Source organism: Tremella mesenterica, assembly GCF_000271645.1.
Source record: "Tremella mesenterica DSM 1558 unplaced genomic scaffold TREMEscaffold_5, whole genome shotgun sequence".
Lineage (NCBI taxonomy): Eukaryota > Fungi > Basidiomycota > Tremellomycetes > Tremellales > Tremellaceae > Tremella > Tremella mesenterica.
Genome location: NW_006711229.1, coordinates 680,213 through 700,408, shown reverse-complemented (window position 1 = coordinate 700,408; position 20,196 = coordinate 680,213). Strand labels below are relative to the sequence as shown.

At 45.6% G+C, this 20,196-nt stretch overlaps 6 protein-coding genes across 6 annotated transcripts; 4 read left to right on the top strand and 2 right to left on the bottom strand.

Annotated features, from left to right (window-relative positions):
• The first annotated feature begins 396 nt into the window (after positions 1-396).
• Positions 397-2,633, top strand: TREMEDRAFT_43973 (uncharacterized protein). The gene is made up of 3 exons (XM_007004459.1): positions 397-615; positions 811-1,440; positions 1,493-2,633. The coding sequence occupies exons 2-3, from the start codon at positions 985-987 to the stop codon at positions 2,363-2,365; spliced, it is 1,329 nt and encodes a 442-aa protein (XP_007004521.1). The 5' UTR covers positions 397-615; positions 811-984; the 3' UTR covers positions 2,366-2,633.
• A 174-nt stretch (positions 2,634-2,807) lies between these two features.
• Positions 2,808-6,527, top strand: TREMEDRAFT_43972 (uncharacterized protein). The gene is made up of 15 exons (XM_007004458.1): positions 2,808-3,184; positions 3,471-3,556; positions 3,759-3,919; positions 4,133-4,481; positions 4,675-4,779; positions 4,825-4,838; positions 4,893-4,919; positions 4,963-5,124; positions 5,172-5,217; positions 5,264-5,348; positions 5,473-5,574; positions 5,624-5,711; positions 5,750-5,917; positions 5,962-6,080; positions 6,126-6,527. Exons 1-15 carry the CDS (start codon positions 2,838-2,840, stop codon positions 6,472-6,474), a joined length of 2,208 nt encoding a protein of 735 aa, XP_007004520.1. The 5' UTR covers positions 2,808-2,837; the 3' UTR covers positions 6,475-6,527.
• A 2,657-nt stretch (positions 6,528-9,184) lies between these two features.
• TREMEDRAFT_62288 (uncharacterized protein) lies at positions 9,185-10,120 on the bottom strand (the record flags this gene model as incomplete). Its single annotated transcript, XM_007004594.1, has 4 exons — positions 9,185-9,249; positions 9,369-9,697; positions 9,872-9,989; positions 10,051-10,120. The coding sequence occupies 4 exons, from the start codon at positions 10,118-10,120 to the stop codon at positions 9,185-9,187; spliced, it is 582 nt and encodes a 193-aa protein (XP_007004656.1).
• Positions 10,121-10,797: 677 nt separating this feature from the next.
• Positions 10,798-13,236, top strand: TREMEDRAFT_39017 (uncharacterized protein). The gene is made up of 4 exons (XM_007004431.1): positions 10,798-12,227; positions 12,278-12,294; positions 12,337-12,455; positions 12,618-13,236. The coding sequence occupies exons 1-4, from the start codon at positions 10,885-10,887 to the stop codon at positions 12,846-12,848; spliced, it is 1,710 nt and encodes a 569-aa protein (XP_007004493.1). The 5' UTR covers positions 10,798-10,884; the 3' UTR covers positions 12,849-13,236.
• Positions 13,237-13,534: 298 nt separating this feature from the next.
• TREMEDRAFT_73847 (uncharacterized protein) lies at positions 13,535-17,716 on the top strand (the record flags this gene model as incomplete). Its single annotated transcript, XM_007004765.1, has 7 exons — positions 13,535-14,028; positions 14,990-15,171; positions 15,219-15,228; positions 15,425-15,819; positions 15,864-15,911; positions 15,964-16,477; positions 16,512-17,716. 7 exons carry the CDS (start codon positions 13,535-13,537, stop codon positions 17,323-17,325), a joined length of 2,457 nt encoding a protein of 818 aa, XP_007004827.1. The 3' UTR covers positions 17,326-17,716.
• Positions 17,717-18,458: 742 nt separating this feature from the next.
• Positions 18,459-20,066, bottom strand: TREMEDRAFT_30357 (uncharacterized protein; the record flags this gene model as incomplete). Its single annotated transcript, XM_007004351.1, has 5 exons — positions 18,459-18,632; positions 18,956-19,028; positions 19,194-19,519; positions 19,747-19,872; positions 19,980-20,066. 5 exons carry the CDS (start codon positions 20,064-20,066, stop codon positions 18,459-18,461), a joined length of 786 nt encoding a protein of 261 aa, XP_007004413.1.
• Between the last annotated feature and the right edge of the window lie 130 nt (positions 20,067-20,196).

Below are 20,196 nucleotides of genomic sequence, written 5' to 3'. Positions count from 1 at the left end.
TCAAGTTTTCTCTAGTCTAACTTTTCCCACCTTAGACCTTTCTGTCATGCACGATTCCAGCGTACCAGCGTTAAACCGCCACGTTCGGTCTCAGGCTCCACCGGTTTTTGTCCAAAATTACGAGATTGGCGTTTTGGTTCGTTCGGTTCTGACGCGAGCAGATTGCAAAGTCACCCCAACTCCGGCGAATTCCGGACCAGGAACGAGACGAAAACCGCCAACTTTCAAAAAGCCTTGGGTGAACCATGGTGGGTTCATACTTCATGCTTCAACGCCCAGTGCCCAGTGCCATTTCCACAGCCATTATCCATTCAGACCGTCGCAACTGCTGGTAGCGTTCATTCATTTCAATTTTCTACAACGCTAGTCGTCGTATCCCCTTCTTCAATGGTTCGGTGTTAGTATTGTTTTTGGTTGTGATTCACCATCAATTCATCAATCCATCACACCCGGGCACCCGGTCACTCCCCCCTTTCGTCCGCCTCATCGTCACCCGTGTCCTACCCGTTTTTTCACTTTTTTACCAGGGTGAAACTTGATGGTCCACACACCCTAATCCTCGATACCTTCCCATTTTTCTACGCCCAGCCTTGACCCGATTGGTGATCGTGTGGTGTGAGATAGATTTTCACCTTCGCTTCACTTCCGAACCCCTGACCGTCAATCGCTTCTTCGTTTCCCACTACCATACCATCTAATCTTTGACTCTTTTCCTTCCTAATTGTCATCTAGATCATCTACCCGTTTCACTTTGGCTTATCATTACTTTCTTGCACTACGACGCAGCATTAGCTGACTTTTTTCCTACAGTCTTATTTCAATAAAGAACATCATCCTACCCTCCCTAAATTTGAACGTCGAACTTCATCTTATCCTATCGTCACTTTTCCTCTTACACCGCCCACCACACCTCCCCCGACGGGTACAAATACTCCTCCTTGGTTTACCTCGCCCAATCTCTCTCCTACCAAGGTGTCCGGCAACATGTCGAATCAACTCACCATCAATACCGAGTCGCATAGACGTTGGTCTGGCTCTTCAGCTGGTAACTCACCCGTCACTCCCTCGTCACCTCTCGCCCTACCCCCACTCTCCGCATCCGACGATGAAGACGAGGAAGATTCTCCCGCTAGCAGCGCTGCGGTTCAGACGCCCACCACTAGTCCTCCTCCATTTCATCTCATCCTTCAAGCTCCAAAGTCAGATCACTCGGTCTTGTCATCCATGGCTCAATTGCCCACCCCAGAGAGTACATCCGACGAGTTCATGCGTCCTTCTTTCCCTCTTCTACCCCCTCATCATCCTCTTCGTAAGAAGATGTATGCGGCGTATGAGACCGAAGGGCCGAGTCCTCCTCATACCCCAAAGGGGCATCCCATCAATAACCCCCTCACTGGACTAAACGCTATCAACGCTTTCTCTTCTTCCTTTACCTCCAAAGTGAGTTTACCTATATTCACCATGCACAGAACAGCTCGCTAACACCGATCAGAAATACTATCCTATCACTAATCCCTACGGTAAACAGTCATACACTACCACCCTATCCTACATGCTTCGAGTACCTCGTCGATTGCGTCCAGCATTGATCCTTGGATTCTGTTTCCTCACCTTTGCGCTAGTCTACCTTACTCGTGCCATGTCCGAAGCTTCCCGTATGGATCTGTTCATTCAGCAGCAAAAAATGGCTCTCACTCGACGTTTTGCCGACGACGGTCTGATAGACATCAACCAATCTGGCAAGCAGATCGTATTCGAAGAGCAAACCAGCACCAGGTATACGTCTTCCGGTGAACCTCTCAAGTTCAGTGACGAACGTGAAGAACTCCTTTCCCTCATCGGCTTTGTTACTTCCACCACTGCCAACGCTCTGCCCCCTCTTGACCCTTCGGTACCTCTCGATCCGTCCGTCGTTCTTGACTTTGATCCATTGCACCCTCAGGCAAAGGAAGATCTCGAATTGCTGGTCAACGAGATCAACGCCATTTATCCTATCGTTCTTTTTGGAAAAATGCGTGATCCTTGGCATCGTGAGATCAAAAAGATGCTCTCGGAATTTAAAATCACCCCCGCTCCTCTTATAGTCGATGTTGACCAACGTCGCGATCATCTCCTCTTTGTCCCGCTTCTCGCCCGGTTGCTCGGAACCAACGAACTCCCCCAATTGGTCTTGCAGGGCAAGACTCTCGGATCATATCACGAGATCCTCGAGCTGCGGGATAGCGGAAAGTTCCGTAGCGTGCTCGAGGAGAGCGGCGCCGTGTCGATCCGTGATGCCAAGCCGAAGAAAAAGGGTGTGAAGGAACGTGAGAGGATTGAGAATGAACGTATCTTGGGGCCGGCGCCTATCGTCGATGGGGTATAGTTGGGATGAATGGGTGGATGGATGGCCGGTCAGACAGGGTGATTCGATCATCATGACAGGGCAGGAGTTTATAGTAACATTCATTGGTTAGACAATTGGAAGTTTGGGATCTAGACATATCAAAGATGCTGATTTGAGACTGAGATGGAGAGAGGGGTGGAGGGAATGGTGCAGCGTGCAGTGTGCAGTGCTATTACTTTATACCGTCGGTAGATAATCTAGATAGCATCTTGCTCATATTTCCCATGTATGTTCAGTGGTCATCTAGCTAGCTGTGTAGTCTCCTGAGTTAAGTACCGCCAGCCAGTCTACCTTGTGTGAGGCATCCAACTATCTTGAGCTTACAGGTCTTTCGTCCCTCAAGGTGGAGACACCCGGATCGCTTACCCGCAGAGTTTGATTTACTAAGTTAATACCTCACACATCATTCCTCATTCCACCTCACCACACCTCCTATGACGCACCAATCACTATGCCAAACCCTAAAACCTCATCCACCCCTCTGACGATCTTCGATCTCATACATGATCTTCACAAGACTATCACAACAGCCATCGATAGTAGTCTCTCATGGGATACTCTGAACTCCCCACCTGTGGATTACTCTCTCGTCCGACCTATCGTCGAGCGGTTCCGATTTGGGGATAAGGAGCAGAGGGGGTCTGGTTCGAGTGAATCGAAGTCAAAATTGGGAGAAGGGAGGAGAGATTATACAACTAGCGGTGATCGAGGTGAAACGGGACATGTGTCGAGGAATGAAGGTGGGATAGAAGAGGGAGTGGGATTGGGAGGTTTGTTATATGCTTTGATGGTCAATAGGTCAGTACATACATATTCATCTACTTCTTCTTCACCATTTGAACATTTCTCACTTCGATTCATATTCAAGACTGCCTTCACCATAACCCCTTCCATGGTGTCTATCTTGTTCCTTGGATTTCGGATATCAGAATGGACGCAGCATAATATCAAGCTTTGTGAATCACACTCGAGTATTCTTTCCATTCGGCTCACATCTAGTGGGCTGAGACATTCCGCCGGTTGGAGACTGAAATAGACTGGGAAAGGATGATATGTCGGTTGCGAAGAAGAAACTGATATAAAGAATACGATTCATGTCCCTCGCAAGACAAGATCTAAGTTGGGCACCTCTACAATGTTCCAGAGCTGCGTTCTGTGAATTACTGGCTAGTGAGTACGAGTGGTCTCTTTCTCAACCCTCTATATCTAACAGGTATCTCCTTTCGTTTTTCTCGTCATGTTGTCTCCCTGTGACTAAACTCTTTATTCCTCTTCCTGAGTCTCTCCTCAACACTCTCCTGGCCCTCTCCACACTCCTGCCTCGGCCAATTTCTCGTGCTTACGTCCTTTCTGGATTGACCTAACTCAACAGTGAAACTCCTCAGGACAGTTTCCCATAAAGAAGACGAAGCTGAATTAGTTGGAGAGTTGGTCAGAGGTTGGTGTCCTTTTGATGGAGCGCCAGAGGAAGTTTGGGCTTCCATGGGTTCGGAAGCGGATGATGTCAAAGAGACCACCGGGAGTGCTCTTGAGGTGAGCGAACTCAGCTTCCCAGACCTAGCTTTCATCAAATCATTTTCCACACTTACCTCTCTCTGAGAGTTCCAAGGTTCTTCTCCATAATTCCGCTTCCCACGGACTCAAGTATCATATCCTGCCGTTTACACTTGACCGAGACACAGAGGGAGAGGGAACGAACGGAATGATAGATGTAGCACTGCAGCAGAAATGAAAGTTGACACACAGCTCGCCATAGTGTCCACCTCCAAACACTTTCTCTCCCTACCTCTCATTCAACATCTGATCAACGAAATCTACCTAGGTCATCTGGTTTACTCCCCCCTCGCATCGCGTGCGCTCATTTCCGATATGTACGTCTCCGAACGCACTCGTCAACTACGACAGCCCCATTCCACTCTCTCTCGTGTGTGCAACGGTCCGCCTGAGAAGGAAGATTTAGCAGAAGTTTATGTCTATGACCCTTTTACGGCTGGTTGGCTAGACCACCAGAGGTTGAGAGTACCAAAGTGGAGGTGGTGGTTGGAATTTGGAAGCTTTGTTGTGTTGCTCGTGTTGTTCGTGACTACTTTATCTCGTAAGTCATCAGGTTGTGCAAAAAATTCTTGAATTTTACGACCGCGAAGGAAGATACTTCCTCATGGATTCCAACCAACCTCAATCCCTAGACTGTATTGGCTTCTCAACAGCCTCTTTTCGATGGTCATTTCTAGGCTCTCTCCCCTTGAGAGCGTGACTCATGTGAAGCAAGTCTTATGCTCATTACTCAGTGAAAGACATGTCGAAATTAGGAGTGGCGGAGGTCATGTTCATGGTCTTTGCTTTGGGGTTCGCTCTAGACGAATTCGCAACGTCCAAAGAGCATGGCTGGACAGGTGAGTTGTGCTGCTCTATAACACAGTCGTTAGCTTATATCGCAGTCTATGCGGCTAACGTGAGTAGGATAATCCATTTGTACAATCCAGAACCAAAGCTAATTCCGCTATAGGCTTGGAACGCGTTCGACATGACCTTTGTGAGTGAATGCAATGTCGAGAGAAAGGTACTGAGAGACTCAGATAGCCATATTTTTCGTATACTTTGTGATCCGCATTGTTGCCTTGGCTTCTCGATCTCCCAACACTTCGGATTTAGCATTCGATATTCTTGCTATCGGCGCTTGTATCCTTTTCCCTCGTCTGGTTTTCTTCTTGATCAAAGACAATGTTGTTATCCTCGCTGTGGGTTGATAATTTTCTTCCAGGTTGCTGCCAGGCTAACTTCCCAGCTCCGAGCGATGATCAGTCGGTTTCTCAGCTTCATGGGTTTGACCAGTAAGCTCGCTTAAAGCGCATATTCTTACCGAGCTGAGGGACAAAGTCCTGGCTTTCACTGGCATTGGCTTTTGCCTTTGGACCTTGGCCCGAGGTACTTGGTCTGTCCGACAGATCATATGGCTCATGCTGTAAGCTCTCGTTGTGTTCGCTGGATTTGAGCTGACGTTCGGACAAATTTGGGTGAGTTGAGGAGCAGCACAAACCAAGCCATCGAGCTAATCATCCCAGTTTGGATCATCTTATCTAGGTCAGTCTGATCGCTGAGTGCTCTTTAGACCTTGTTGACTTGACAGGTTTCTCATCATCCGAATCGTTCCATCCCATATTTGGTCCTATAGTGCTCATCGGTTACGCGTGAGTTTCTAGATCCATAAGAGGGTAACAGGTCTTTGCTAATCTGAAGTGCATTGTGCAATGTTCTACTAATAACTATCCTCATTGCCATCCTGTCCAACAAATTTGCCGAGATACATGGCAACGCTCAGGAAGAAGTGAGTGCCGTCAGATCATACAGGAGCTAATGCCTCAGCATCTCTTCCAACGAGTGGTCACCACTGTCGAAGGTGTCAAAAGTGATGCTGTATTCTCGTATTATCCTCCCGTCAACCTCCTCGCATTCTTCTTCCTCGTTCCCTTGAGCTGGACGTGTTCGCCTAGGACATTACACCGCATCAATGTATTTGCCATCCGTGTGACCGTAAGTCGTCTTCTGTGTCTTTGAAAGCGTTGCTGATAACCTAGAACTTTCCCATTTTGATCGCTATATCCGCATATGAGCGTTGGAAGTATCGCTCCATACACAAACCAGTTCATCTCCGCGGCTCGACATTCGACAGTCTGCAGCGCACCGGTCTTTTCGAGTAAGTCTTCCATCCCAAAGTATGGTATGGATATTGATCGTCCAGCTCTATAATCGGTGGGGGCTCAGAAGTCCTTATCGAGTCTGTGTTCCAGGTTGAACCCCTTGCCGACGAACCTGTCACACCTCCCAGATCTCGCAGCGTCGTATCTTCTGATGCTGTCGAAGAATTTCTCCCCGATTTTCGACGTCAATCTCGAGGTATGGCATTCGACTCTCCTCTCGCCAAGTTGTTTGGCACGCGTAACCCTTCACCCCCTCGACCATCGATCGCCGACACGTTGGCGAGCAAAAGTGAGGTAGAATCCCTACAGGCTGAACTGAAAGATGTTCGAGCGAGTCAATTGAGGATGGAAGAGCTGCTATCAAAAGTGCTGGCTGGTGGGATCAAGTGAAAATGTCACGCTGGTTGTTCAAAGGGAAGTCGTCAACCATACGTGTTCAACACAAGGCGTACAAGCTGACATCCTTTGTGACAACTGAACGAGTTACAAGCGTGTGGACCGATTCACAAAGGTCACACCTCGTGGAGAAGGTAGTTGAAAGGTAAGCATCTGTATTTCCCATGCTGACGACAACTTCTCAGCTTGTACACACTCCTGGAACATGTTGACTGTAACGTCCATGTAAGGAGATACGTATCTTGTGCTTATGACCCCATGCTCATGATTCGTGTGTCAGATTCAGGGAGATTCTACTGATTTCTCTATACCGACGTCTGACTTTCTCCTCATCTCACTTTATTAGCTAACCTCTTCAATATGCGCTGGCGCATGATCCTTATATCTCTATTCCAACTCTTACTGACTGTTCAAATAGAAGCCAAGACAAAAAGAACCAAACAATGTCCTGTTCAAAATCCCAATTCCACTTCTCCTTCTTCCTCCCTCCCTTCGTTAGACGGCTATCTATCTCTCAACGGAGTAGCATTTGGTTTCTTACCTGACGAAGGTGTAGACGGTGGATCAGGAGAAGATATCAATCAACTCAACCAATGGACTCAAGGGAAAAAAGCTTATACTTTCGGTTGGTACGCTCAGGTCCAAGCCGGTGATACAGAATGGAAAGGTAGTCAATTGACAGAGACTATCCAACAATTGAAAGATAGTGGAGCGGCAGTTTTCGAAGCTGCTGTCATGCCAGAAGGGGGGTTTGATGGGAGTGTCGCACCTGCTGTATGTGGAGTTTTGAAGACCATCAAACAGAAGACTGGTGTAGCGGAAGTGAGGTTGAGATATGGACATGAGGTGGGTATTCTTTTTTTTTAATTACCTTTAAATTGTCCTGAATGTAACTAACATGTAGGTAAATTGTGAGTCATTTGTCATTTCTATCCTTTTGTTACTTTCCCCATCTATTCCTCCTTCTCTTTCATATTTCGCGTCACTTGAATCTTTTCTATCTACAAAGACGCACTTTTGTACCATTCTCTCTCGACCCCGAACACCTTGGACAACCCGATACACTCTTAATACTCCGAACAGACGTGATGCTCCCGCAATACGATAACATTCAGGTATATAGCTGGTGATTGTCAAGTCACGAAAGCTGATATAAACAGGGTACGACTCTCAAGGTGCAGGATGGACTTATACCGGTACTCCAGAAGAATACAAAACCGCTTGGAAATCAATGGCAGAAGAATGTCAACCTGATATAAAAATGTTTTATTCACCAAATATCGCAAATATCCAAGCTTACAAAGATTGGATACCTACCGATCCTAAAACCGTTGATTATATAGGTGTGGATTATTATCCTTCCGATTCTGGATCTTTAACTTCGGATGATTATGCGGGGAAAATGCAAGAGTTTCATGATGATTTCACTGGTATCAATGGTGAGTTTCTACAAAAGGGTGTTTTCCAACTTTGTCTCAGTATATATCACCTTCATTCAAACTTTTTCTTTCTTTTTCTTTCTTTCTCTTTGTCTCTCGATCACTCGTCTTCACTTCACCTTCATCATCAAGTATCAAAACCTAACCTTTCTATCCTCTTTTCGAAGAAATTCACATTCCATCAATAAGTCTTATGCAACTCCTTCAGTCTCATTTAGTTCAGAGAGACCTATCAGAGGAAACATGATATTACATAGTCTATTTTGAAGGATTTTGCGTTCAACGTGACGTGTTCCAATCAGGGATATCTTCCATACGACTCATCAGTATTCAACAGTCATCAGCAGAGCTCTCCGATGTTAGAAGGAAAAAAAAACACTCATCTTGAGCAAAAAGTCATATGACTGACCATATTAGACCCATCTTGGTCACACGTCAAATTCGCCCTTGGTGAAACTGCCTATACAGGTACTTTAGATGACAAACTTCAATGGGTAAAAGCTGTATGTGGATCAAAAGATAAATTGGTGAATTTGGTAAGTATGAGTTGGTTCAATTATGGTGAGTCTTCATCGTTTATTTAACATTCTTCTCTTTGATCTCAATATCTTCACTGTCTTTAAGAAACACCATCCGAGGGCCTGAGCAAGATGGAGATAGCTACCAATAATGACCATAGCTCCATCAGATTCTCTGACGTACGAGTTTCCGTGGTTAAAACGTCACTCTGCAAGGATTTTTGTTGATTTTATTAGTGAAAGGTTCAGACATGAGGATTGTCTCTTCTTCCAGTGACGGTTCACGTTTGGCTCAGACATGTGACGGATCAACTAATGGGAATTCACCAAGGTCAAGATCTACACGTGTGAGACCAAAGCAGGAAGAAGTAGACCAAAATGAGTTGTATGATTGGTTACCTATTGAAGCGGAGAGTCCTAGAAGGAAGAATAGATGGCTTAGGGAAGGGTTATAGGAATGTAGGTACCACCTCGACCAACCTGTATGTAAATTTATGAGTACACCACTCGGATGAATCAGTTCATAACATATACACATTACTGGCTCCATGTTTGAACCCATGGAAAGAAACTTGGTGAAAAATCAAAAGCCAGGTTTAGAACGGAGGATGGATTTGATTGTCACTTAAGTAAGCAGAACACACAAAAATCGCATTAGTTGTATTGTACACTTTCAAGAGATCCGTCTAATCCTCAAGTTCCTATACTCCATCGCCTCAATCCTCTTCAACCTTCAATCAATCCTCACTAAACAGTACCTTCGGTTCGTTTCCCTGGAGGTGCTCCTGGGGGAGGTGCAAAGCTTTCTTGATCTGAACGTTAGTCATGAGCATTGATTCACTCCCTCCCTCCCCTACTCTCCATTTCGTAAAACAGCTAGCAGAGACTATAAGGGAATGCACACGAGAAGGAAAAAGACTTGTCGACTCACTTGAAACCTCATAACCCGGAGGAGGTACATTCCCATTCGCTCTCGCCTGATCCCACTCGTACCCATGTTCATGCTCCATCTCCCCGTTCCCAGTATTCATACCTGGACCATTCTTATTCCCGTATTGTCCGGCCATACTGGGTTGATAAGTCTGTGCGGGTTGTTGAACCCCGTTTGGTTGATATTGGAAATTACTTGGTGGAGGTGGGTTACTGGCATAAGGAGCGGATTGACCATATGTATATTGACCAGGACCGGAAGTTTGTCCTGATTGATTGGTTACTGGTAAAGCTGGTGGACGATATTTAGCCCATTGTCGTTGGAGTTGACTGGGGGTTAAGTTTCATTATGACCTTTCACCTGATCCAAACTGATACTTGAAGATATAACGACTGTAGCCTGACAAGTCCATATGTATTGAGGAATGTAATGGAGGAGAGTAATATTTACAAAAGAGCAGAAAGTTCAAAGTTGAAAGTACAGTAAAAGATGTAAACACTCACCGACGTCGCCAAAACGAACATAACAAAACCAAAGCAAGGACACCAGCAGCTATACCGACCCCTATACCTATTCTGGCCCCATATGAAAGTCCATTATTGTTACAAAAATAAGAATAACCTGTTTCGTGAGACAAACTCCTGGACTGACTTCCGACTGACAAGAAAGGGGAGGGACTCACCAAAACGATCATAACATGTGTCGGCAGTTACCATACTGGCCAAAGCTAAACTAGAGAGGATTAACCACATGACTGTGACTGATACTGTCTCTATGTGTAACAAACGGATGAGGGGGGGAGAAGTGAAAGAGAGAATAAGGGGTTTATATGAAAGGATGAAGAAAAGAGAGAGAAAGAGTGAGCGCACAGCCTGGTGGCCGGTGGCGTTGCGTTTTCTTAGTGGCGGGGAAACGGCCAATGACGTAGCGGTCGTCAACCAATCGCCAACATTTTGCAAGTTAAGGGGTATGCTTCCGAACACTGCTTTTTCCTATGCATAATTGGGGATTCTAAAGATGATAGGTTCATCTCAATCCCTCAGGCAGAGACATACTCGAGTGTTGGGTAAGTTCTGGTATTGTCAAATGCCAGAGGTATGGAAAGTGGCGTAGGGCGTCAGAGAGTAGTCTTGGCAGATGACTCGCTCGTTTATCGCCTTCTCGTCTACTCGCCTTCTCGCCTTCTCAGCTGAGTTTATTAACAATAACGGATGAAACTGGATGACATGTGTCATGTAACATGTAACATGAGATGAACAATCCATTCACCCTCACCACCATCATCACATAATCCATCGGCATGAAGGCCAAAGATGAGATTATGGCGAAAGATTCGGAGATTGATTTTTTTCAAACACCGAATTTTATCCTTTCTTGGCTTAGGCAAAAAGGATGTTTTCCCTTCCTCCCCTTGGTCTTCTTTCCCTATCACTTAGACCCATATAATACATATTGATATCACCCCTGGTCTTCCTTCTATCCATGACCCAACGAACTCTCCCACATAGCACACAAAATGAACAGCGAAACAATTCCCTTACTTCCCCCTTCTCCTAAACCCCATCACAACCTTGCCGGACTATCCCCCTCTCGATTCCGACTCGTTTGTTTCTTCGTATGGTTCGGTGCCTTCTTAGCTTCTTTAGACGGTACGATAGTAGCTACACTTTTAACACCTATAGGATCATATTTCGACTCTTCCAATAGAGCTTCATGGCTAGGAACATCTTATCTTCTCAGTTTATGTTGTTTCACTCCTATTTATGGTAGACTTTCCGATCTTATTGGTCGTCGTATTACCTACGTCGGAGCATTATCACTTTTCTTTCTTGGAACGATTCTTTGTGCTATAGCACCAAGTATGGAATTTCTATTCGCAAGATGTGTAGCTGGAATGGGAGGTGGTGGTGTTCAAAGTATTGGTGTTGTCATAATGACTGATCTTGTCAGTCTCAGACAAAGAGGTTTATTTCAAGGTTATGCTAATATCGCTTTTGGTTTAGGAGGAGCTGTTGGAGGTCCTATTGGAGGTTTAATCTCTGATACTTTAGGATGGAGAGCTTCTTTCACTTTTCAATTACCTCTGATGATCATTTGCGCAATTGGTATATTCATCACTCTTCGACATGTACATTTACCTATAAAACCTACTTTAATCAATCCTCAATCGATCTCAACATCTTCAAGTTCAAACATACCCTCGTCATCTTCGAAATCTGGGTTTAAAGCAACGTTGAGAAGAATCGATTATCTAGGATCATTGACTTTAGTCATCGCACTTGGTTCTCTTCTCGTTTCCATTTCCATCAAGACATCTTCTTTACAAGATGACGGAACGGATTATCCATGGTCTGATCCTCTCATTCTCGGTTTATTACTCAATTCCATCTTATTCTTTACACTATTCAGTCTTGTAGAAACTCGTTGGGCGGCCGAACCAACTCTACCATTCCAACTTTTATCCCGTCGTACTCCCTTTTCAGTCGCTTTCACATCTTTCACAATGGTATTCAATCAATTTTCTCTTCTTTACAACGTCCCACTTTTCTTCTCCGCTGTAAAACTACGACCCGCTTCTATATCTGGTGCTCATCTTCTTCCATATTCCCTCGTCGGACCAGTGGGGTCGGTAGGAATGGGATGGATCATACGTCATACGGGTAGATATTGGTGGTGTTCCGTCATTGGAGGTTTGATCATGGTTATCAGCGCGGGAATGATGTGTTTTTGGAAAGAGAATAGTCCCGGTTGGTTATCTTGGGTTTCGGTAGCTCCTGCTGGTGCCGGTTATGCTGGAGTCCTCACAAGTTCTTTGATTGCTCTCATGACGGAGGTTACAAGACAGGGAAGAGGAGAAATGTGAGTCATATTCTTTCCTTCTCACTCGACCAAAAAGCTGATGATTTCAGTGCCGTAGCGACAAGCAGTGAGTTTAACATGAGAGATGTGAGCAGTCGCTGATGTTCAGTGAGTTATCTATTCAGGACGTCAGGTCAAGTATTAGGTGTTTCAATATCAGCCGCTATCGTCCAATCTATCCTCCAGAAGGACCTGTCAAGATTGATCACTGGTCCAGATGCCTCAGAGGTGAGCCATTCGATAATCCCAATCCTACATATGTGTGACTATTCCCTGGTCACTAGGTTCCTCTGTTGTACTCCTCCCTCCGTGCACCATAACACCCCGAACTCCGCCATGACAGGATAGATCCCAACACATTCTCAGTCAAGACGAGAACTGACGTGAAAGATCATATACACCATCCGTCATTCCACTTCCTCCATCGTCAGTCTTCCAGAAATTTATCGCACAGCCGCTGTAAACGCCTATCAACATGCCCTTCACGTGGTGTTCATCGTCAATTTCGCGTTTACCATCATCACCGTCTTTGGCTTGGCTTTAGTTAAAGAGGAAGATATGCCAGAACAACAAGTTACTCCGGTTACTCCCACTACGGTGTCTAGAGATGACACCGCTTAGAGGGTACGAATTGTCTTGGCTTTCTTGTCCGTCGGGTACAGTAATGCAGGTATTTGACCGCAGGTCACTGGCAGACTCAGTGGCGGTGTATTCTTTTTCGTTTTCGGAGAAACGCCGGATTCGAAGATGTTTATTTGAAGAATCAGGAACGGATGACGAGAATGGGATATCAATAATCCGAACATGTTTAGACATCTAGAGAGAGGGGGTAAGTAGTGCGTCATCTTTCATTGATAGCAAAGGGGATATTGTGGGAAAAGGAAATGTCTCATGTCTTTGGGGTAAGTACATATTTGATAGTGTATGAAGTTCTGAAGCTGCGTCATAGCGATCCAAGTCGAAGTACGGAGAGTAGTTTATGCGTTTATGCAGACTAAATGCTGTGTGGAATCGAAGTGATAGGGAGTAAACTGAGCCAAGTCAAGGGTGTATGTGGGGTATTCAGGGTTCACCCACTTTTGACTTTCTTGCCCTTTGCTCACTCGCCCTCTCTACACTCAAAGTCACTCTACTCTAGGGCATACATCTTTACATCTTCTAGTCGTATCCGTTTTCATCACATCGATCCTCACCTACTCTTATCGACGGGTGAGACAGGACAAAGGAGTCAACAAAACATAAGAGTGACCGTTGAAAAAGGCAATCTTTGTGGTAGTAGTCTTAGTGGTATTCCCCATCGACCAATCATGTCGCGTGGTCCTTCTCCCATCTCTCCCCCTCTTCCACCGCCAAAGGATACCATTCATCCTTCTCCCTTTTCATCTTTTCCCACTTCTCAATCTTCCAATCATCTAGACCCAGATCGACTCGCACAAGCGGTCAGAGATTCAGTTCGTATTTCAACCAAACCACATCCGACATCATCTAGAGTTTCATTACAACCCCAAACAAGAGATCAATCATACGGACACGCCCATTCTAGTTCCACACCAGAAATGGCTTTTCAACCTCAACTCCCTAGTCAAGTCATGCGTCCCGCTATCAACCCTTTCGAAATGGATGAAGTCGAACCTGTCGGTACAGGACGTGTACGACCTCCAGGGAATCTGAAGAATACTCATTCTGGTGGTGGGCCCGGATTGACCGGAGTAGGAAGTGGAACAGGAATAGGGATAACACCTTCTGAAGTTGTTGGTGTTGTTCAACCTACAAGAATGAAGCCTGTCCGTGCACAAACTGGGTGAGTTTTATATTTCTGTCTTTTTTCTTGATCATGTCTCCTTGATCCTTGAGAACGTGTCCATACGGTTTTTTGTCTGTTTCCTCTCTTGAGATACATGTGTGACACTTTTCAACTTCATATACCATATGTCATTCAACTCGCCCTCGACTCTCACGCGTAAAGGAGAGATCTTCCAAACCATACCTTCATGCTTGATACACGAGGAAAACATGTCCGATCCTTCGGGATGTCTACTTGTTATGGGTTCACACATACGTCCAATCTCCCGATTTCCATATCCCGCCCTATGGTGTCACACCCCAAATACAGCCCATCCCCTCATTCTCTTGACTTCCCTTTCTTTGCATCGTTCACCATGTCGATCGTCATCGTTATGAGACATGCGTCATCATGTCATCTATCTCCCATTGAACAATGTCATGGCCGGACAAACACGCCTCCACCCCGCCTAATTCGTCGACACCGTGCGAAAGGTATGACACAAGACGGTCGGCGGGAGACGAGGAAGAAAGGGGGGTATAAAGGATCTTTCATTCTCCTACGAGTTGGATATCTTCTCCTTGCATTCATACCCTTTCTCTCCAAACAAACCCCTTTCCATCTCAGAGTTCAGACACGGGTGAATGAACCATCGCCACTCGAATACGAGACATTTCAAGACTTTCTTGTCTTCTTTCATCTGTTTAGGTGTATTCCGTCGACATCGGAAAGATTCACAATACCAAAGGAACCCTTCTGGATTGAAATTCAAACAGGATCATTCTCAACATCAACACCGATCTCAGTATCATCAGACAGTTTTTAAGAACTATCAGATAGATAACAGAAGAGAAAGAAAAGACGATATGCTGACACTTCCTCCTGTTCCTCCTCGGAAATCTTTCTCACTTTCATCTCACCCTCATCCTCATCCTCATCTACCAAACAAATCGAGATCACCTTATTCCCGACTTGACAGTTCCACAACCACAACCTCACCAACAAAAGCTCGTCCCAGGCGATCGCTATCCACTGACACGTATGGTCTAGATGGGACGGCCCCCTTAACGGCGGGACAGAAAACAGCAGCTGAGGAAAAGAAAGCAAGTAGACACGCGGATGTCATAGATACTTGGGACCCGACGGGTTTAGGCAGTGCGAGTGAGTGTTTCTACCCATACCTATGAACAAAGCTGACTATGCAACAGTGTGGCATCAGTGAGTACACCCATCCCATATAGTCAGATATCTGCCGTCGTCCCATTGGGTCGTCCAACTTTTTCGACGTCCACACCAACCATACATGTCTTCCAAACACGTCCCCCAATGCTGCAACTCACACGTTATGTGACCGCGAGGCGTAATTGCATTGTTGGAAGGCATGGGATGAATGGACAACAAAGCTGACGTTAAGCTCCGGACCATACGATGCTGCTGCTCCATCACGTAACCTCAATCTTCCGCCTTCCAAAGCTCCCATGCAGGCGTTCCATGGTCCGCCCGTTACCTCACCCCCTCGAGGTGTGGCCACCATCTCTCTGTCTTCTCCACCCCCGGTCCCAGGCAAGATCCCCACCGGCGACGTCCCAGAGATGCCGACAAGACCGGTGAGGAAAGGTCAATCTGCAATTCGAGACAAACATACTCAGTCGCGTCGGATCTCGGGCGGCGGATTGACTGGCCAATACTCAACAAGCATGCCGTCCAGTGGCGCTTACTTTCCCGTATTGAGGGAGAATGGAATGGAAGACACTCAACCAAGGAAAGGATGGAATAATGCGTTGAAAGAGGCTTGGGGCACACAAGATCGTATGTCCGTTCTCCCGCCTTCCTGGGTTGATGCTGATGACTAGCTGAGCCGTTTGAAGACTTTGGGCAATCGCCAGGGGAGATGCAAGAATGTGAGTCACATCCGTTCATGCAGCACAAAATTCGAAGAAGCTGACTAGACAGTCGATTTCAGTGCTGGTCCTGCCGTTCCTGTTGACGAATACGCCGTGGAACCGAAACCTCTTCGCTCTCCTGGCCTACGCAACGCACCTGCTCCCCGTTCTCCGGGGATGCGTGAAGACATGCCGTCGCCTAGTTCCGAAATGCCCCCTGGAGCGTATAGGACCAACTCGAACACTGCAGGGGGACCTCCGACCGGAGGTGTCAAACGCACCAAATCGTTGATGCAAAAACTCAAAACTATGGTGCGTCAACGAGCCTCTTCGATCGAGGACTCTGCAAACTTCCGTCCCCAATTACCGAATCATCGTCCTCTCATGCATCCCGGAATGCGTGCTCCGTCCAGTCCAGGCTGGGCTGAGGACGACGCGGTAGAGGAAGAACTCGCGGATAATATGGATGGAAGGTATGCAGATGCGGATGCCGAAGACATTTTCACCAGTCCTCGTGCTACGCCTACGCCTACGGGTACGGGGGAGATGGGACAATGGACTGGTCGTACTGAAAGACAAGTCAGGTCAGAGGGGAGAAAACCTAGGCGACATAATTAGACATTCGATCTTGATTCCTCTTCGTCAACTTGCAGATATTCTTTCTCTCGTGGATATACTGCTTGTGACGTTTTGTTATCGAAAGATCGAGTCTCGTGACATTCATCAAAAAAGATTGTTGTTGGAATTATGGGAGAAAGGAGAAAGGCTGATCTCGTTTCAGCGCGAGAATCAACGTTCTTCATCTCCTAAACAATCACCAACGACGGAAATGCCCCCTATGCCAATCGATACCGATCGTCCCTACATCCCCGATACTCCTCAGAAGAATAAAAAGTCTTTCCGATCCAACTTACCCAACATTTCTCCGACCAAATCTTCTCCAAAACGGGAAGGTAAAGACGAAGTCGGCATTGTTTCTTTGCCGAACTCGGCGTCGTCTTCTTCGGATGGAGGTTTTGTTTTGGTCGAATCGCCAAATAAAGCTCGTATGAAAACCTCTCGACCTACACCACCTCTTCCGAATGCCGCAACTCTTTCAGACCCCGTACCCTCTCTGCAAAACGCTCTACCCCCTCTGCCAAACGCTGCGACATCTGGATCGGGTTATATCCCAGTGAAACAGGAGGGGATGGAACAAGAAGAAATCCTTGAAGATACACCGTCTGATCAAGTCACACAGAAACAAGTGGGAATGAGAAAGAAACCAGCCGTAACTGTCAATAGGACAAAAGGACTTCCTAGACCACCGGTGGGACCTGTCATGCCGGAATTTGACGATTTGGTCATTGGTCGTCCTTCATCTGCAGCTAGCGGGGAAGTGAAAAGGAAACCTTCGGTGGTGAAGAAGATGAGGGAGAAGATTGGGAAGTGATTGGTGACATCGTCGTCAGGCGGTTGAAATATATCGGAAAGGAAGAGTGATGAACTTGTAGGGACACCATTGAAATGGAGATGGCTTGAGAAGCGGTATGCGAAGGTTTACGAGGAAACAAACCGAGTGAGGTTGGATAAGAGATGAAGAGTAAAGGGTGAACGATGGAATGGGGAAAACCACACATTTCTTGATGAGACATGTCATTTGGACGATGTCGATGGTGGAACAAAAGTGGAGCAGATTAGATGACTATTCAGAGAAAGGTTCAAATAAGAATACAAGTAATGGAGATGAGAGATGATAAAATTTGGACAGTATTGTAGCTAAGTGGATGAAATGTGCAGTAAGAATTGATAGTATGTATGATCCCGTCTGTATACATTACGAGTACCTACTGACTGATGACATTACATTTTCTACATCTCTCATTCACGCTCACGCTCATCCACATCGCACATGTTTTTGACACCAAGACTGACAAACAACTCACTAACCATTCCGAGTGACCGGGACCACATTCAAAAAGCGTGAAGAACGAGACGACGTAGATTTCCTCGAAAAAGTCGACTGTGATAAGAGGGAGGTGCATAATTACGGTGCTGAAATGACAATATTCAAAAAAAGGAGAACCCAAGAGGCTATTTAGGCATCCTCCAGCTTTACCCTTTAAATGATACATGGAAACTTTGCCGTACGAGTACTCCAATCCCAAAAACATTTCCATCTTTGAATACCTCTTCCTTCTATCATATGACAAACGTCCAATATCTGAACCAATTTTCGAGGTAAGGACTAGACTGACACTTTCTCCGGGTGAAAAGACTAGAATAAAAGCAGGGACTAGAATAACATCAAAGGACTAGAATGACAGGAGTCAAATTACATGATTCTTCATCCCTATCTACGGATTTTGAGACTTGATCCTTTCAAGATATTTTCCAACCCCACAGGGATACTAAAAAGTGTCATTTTCAAAAGCACTTTTGAAATGTAAATATCCCCATATCCCCATCATCTCACTCGAGAAATGTCCCGTCATGGTTCAACTACAGAAACACCTCGATTTCTAAATACTCCCACTGTCACTTCCCTCATTTGTGAAAACTACTATTTGTGACCCACTTGTAGCTTTAAATATCCCCGTTGTCCCTCATTTGAGAAATATCAAATTCGTCATATCCCAATTCACAAAGTACTTCATCGGTGTGTTGTCCTAAATATGGAGGAGGTCGAGAGATGGGAAGTTTGAGAGAATCGTATGATACGGCAGGAGAAACTAATTTGATTTTTCCTGCTCTAGGATGCTGCTTGTAAGTGGACTTATATTCCAAATTCTCTCCTTCTTCACTGATTGATATACGAGTATACTCTTTCTTCATCGAGCAATGTACGACTACACCCTTTCTTCACAGTTCAGTCCTCGAGTATATTCTTTCTTCAGAATTTTCAGTCCTCGATGACACTCTTTTTTCACACTTCTGTGCTCGAACATGAGTGGAGTTTCAGATCATGAGACGACTGAATACAATTCTGTTCAATTAGAACAAAAGATATGGGAAGTTGTTGAAGGATGATTGGTGAGGATCAGAAATAATGTCTATCGAGTCCGGAGAATGATTTGACTTACCTCTATTTCGGTGACCACTCCTCTTGCTATAGCTTGAGGATGATTGAATGTCTGCTTTATATTATTTATAGGTCTCATCCATCAGCTCATCTTCCACTTTCAAACCTCGTCCTGCACTGACGCTAATCCATTCTGTGTCTTCATTCCATTCCATTCCCACAAGGTAATGAATAATGATATGATAAGCACGGAGGATTAAAGGTTTATAGAGCATGTGAAGAAGATATGTATGACCCACGCAAAAGGTACTCCCTTTCCTTTCAATTTATCACACCAAACATCCGTCGTTTCTTCCCTCAAAACATTCTCGATCAACGAAATTAACCTATCCCTATTCTTCACCCTCAATTCATTCGTCGTGAAATCATCTTCGGTATCCCATCCCATACCGAGAACACGACATAGAATGGAGAATTGTGCGTCGGAACCAGCAGCAATCATGAGAAAAGAATCGGAAGTTGGGAAGACTTGATAGGGTACTATGGAAGGGTGTGATGTACCCCATCGGGATGCTTCTTGACCTGATATCAGGTGATTTGAAGCGATATTGGCTAAAGATGCGATCTGACTTTAGCAATTGACGAATATTCTCGCACGTGCCACCATTCCCTATGGTGAGATTTCTCACTCGTTCGACAAAAAATTGATTGACTGCAGCTATGACTTACAACCGCTTGTTAAGAGGTTTGGTATGATACGATGAGACAGTGGGACAGGCCAGAAGACTTTGAAGAGTGAGTAAAGTGAATCGGAGAAGAAGAAGAAGATAATCAGAGACACATATCACTCACTTGACTCTCAAATAAAGAACATTCCACTAGACTTCCTTTACCCGTCTTATGTCGTTTGAGCAATGCGGCCAATATACCAGATTGAGCATAATGTCCAGTGAGGATATCGGTCACTGCTACACCGACCTATTCGTCAACCACGAGATTCGATTGATTCTTTCCACCCCCAACATAGCGATCTCCTGTTCAGGCTTCGGACCCCATTGAAGGCGCTCGATTGAAGGGAGACTGACCTTAACAGGTTTACCACCTTTCTCTCCTGTGATATCAGGTAGTTTGTGCCGCACAAGATGTATACGCTGCCGGGTGATGGTGAGCATGAGTGAATAACGAAGAGAATTGACCGAGTAGAGGAGCTAGATTATGCAAAGTGACTTGGTCATGCGGGGCTCCAAGAACCAAAAGGGCGAGTGGGAATGGGAAGGGCCACCTCCTCTCACCTAACCCCCT

What these genes read in the sequence shown, in the direction of transcription:
- TREMEDRAFT_43973 (XM_007004459.1), top strand. Translation starts at nt 985, where the DNA reads ATGTCGAATCAACTCACCATCAATACCGAGTCGCATAGACGTTGGTCT. An exon ending in CTTCTTCCTTTACCTCCAAA is followed by an intron (nt 1,441 to 1,492) that starts GTGAGTTTACCT and finishes AACACCGATCAG; the next exon opens with AAATACTATCCTATCACTAA.
- TREMEDRAFT_43972 (XM_007004458.1), top strand. Translation starts at nt 2,838, where the DNA reads ATGCCAAACCCTAAAACCTCATCCACCCCTCTGACGATCTTCGATCTC. An exon ending in ACGCGTTCGACATGACCTTT is followed by an intron (nt 4,920 to 4,962) that starts GTGAGTGAATGC and finishes TGAGAGACTCAG; the next exon opens with ATAGCCATATTTTTCGTATA. An exon ending in ATGGCAACGCTCAGGAAGAA is followed by an intron (nt 5,712 to 5,749) that starts GTGAGTGCCGTC and finishes CTAATGCCTCAG; the next exon opens with CATCTCTTCCAACGAGTGGT.
- TREMEDRAFT_39017 (XM_007004431.1), top strand. Translation starts at nt 10,885, where the DNA reads ATGAACAGCGAAACAATTCCCTTACTTCCCCCTTCTCCTAAACCCCAT. An exon ending in CTGGTCCAGATGCCTCAGAG is followed by an intron (nt 12,456 to 12,617) that starts GTGAGCCATTCG and finishes CTGACGTGAAAG; the next exon opens with ATCATATACACCATCCGTCA.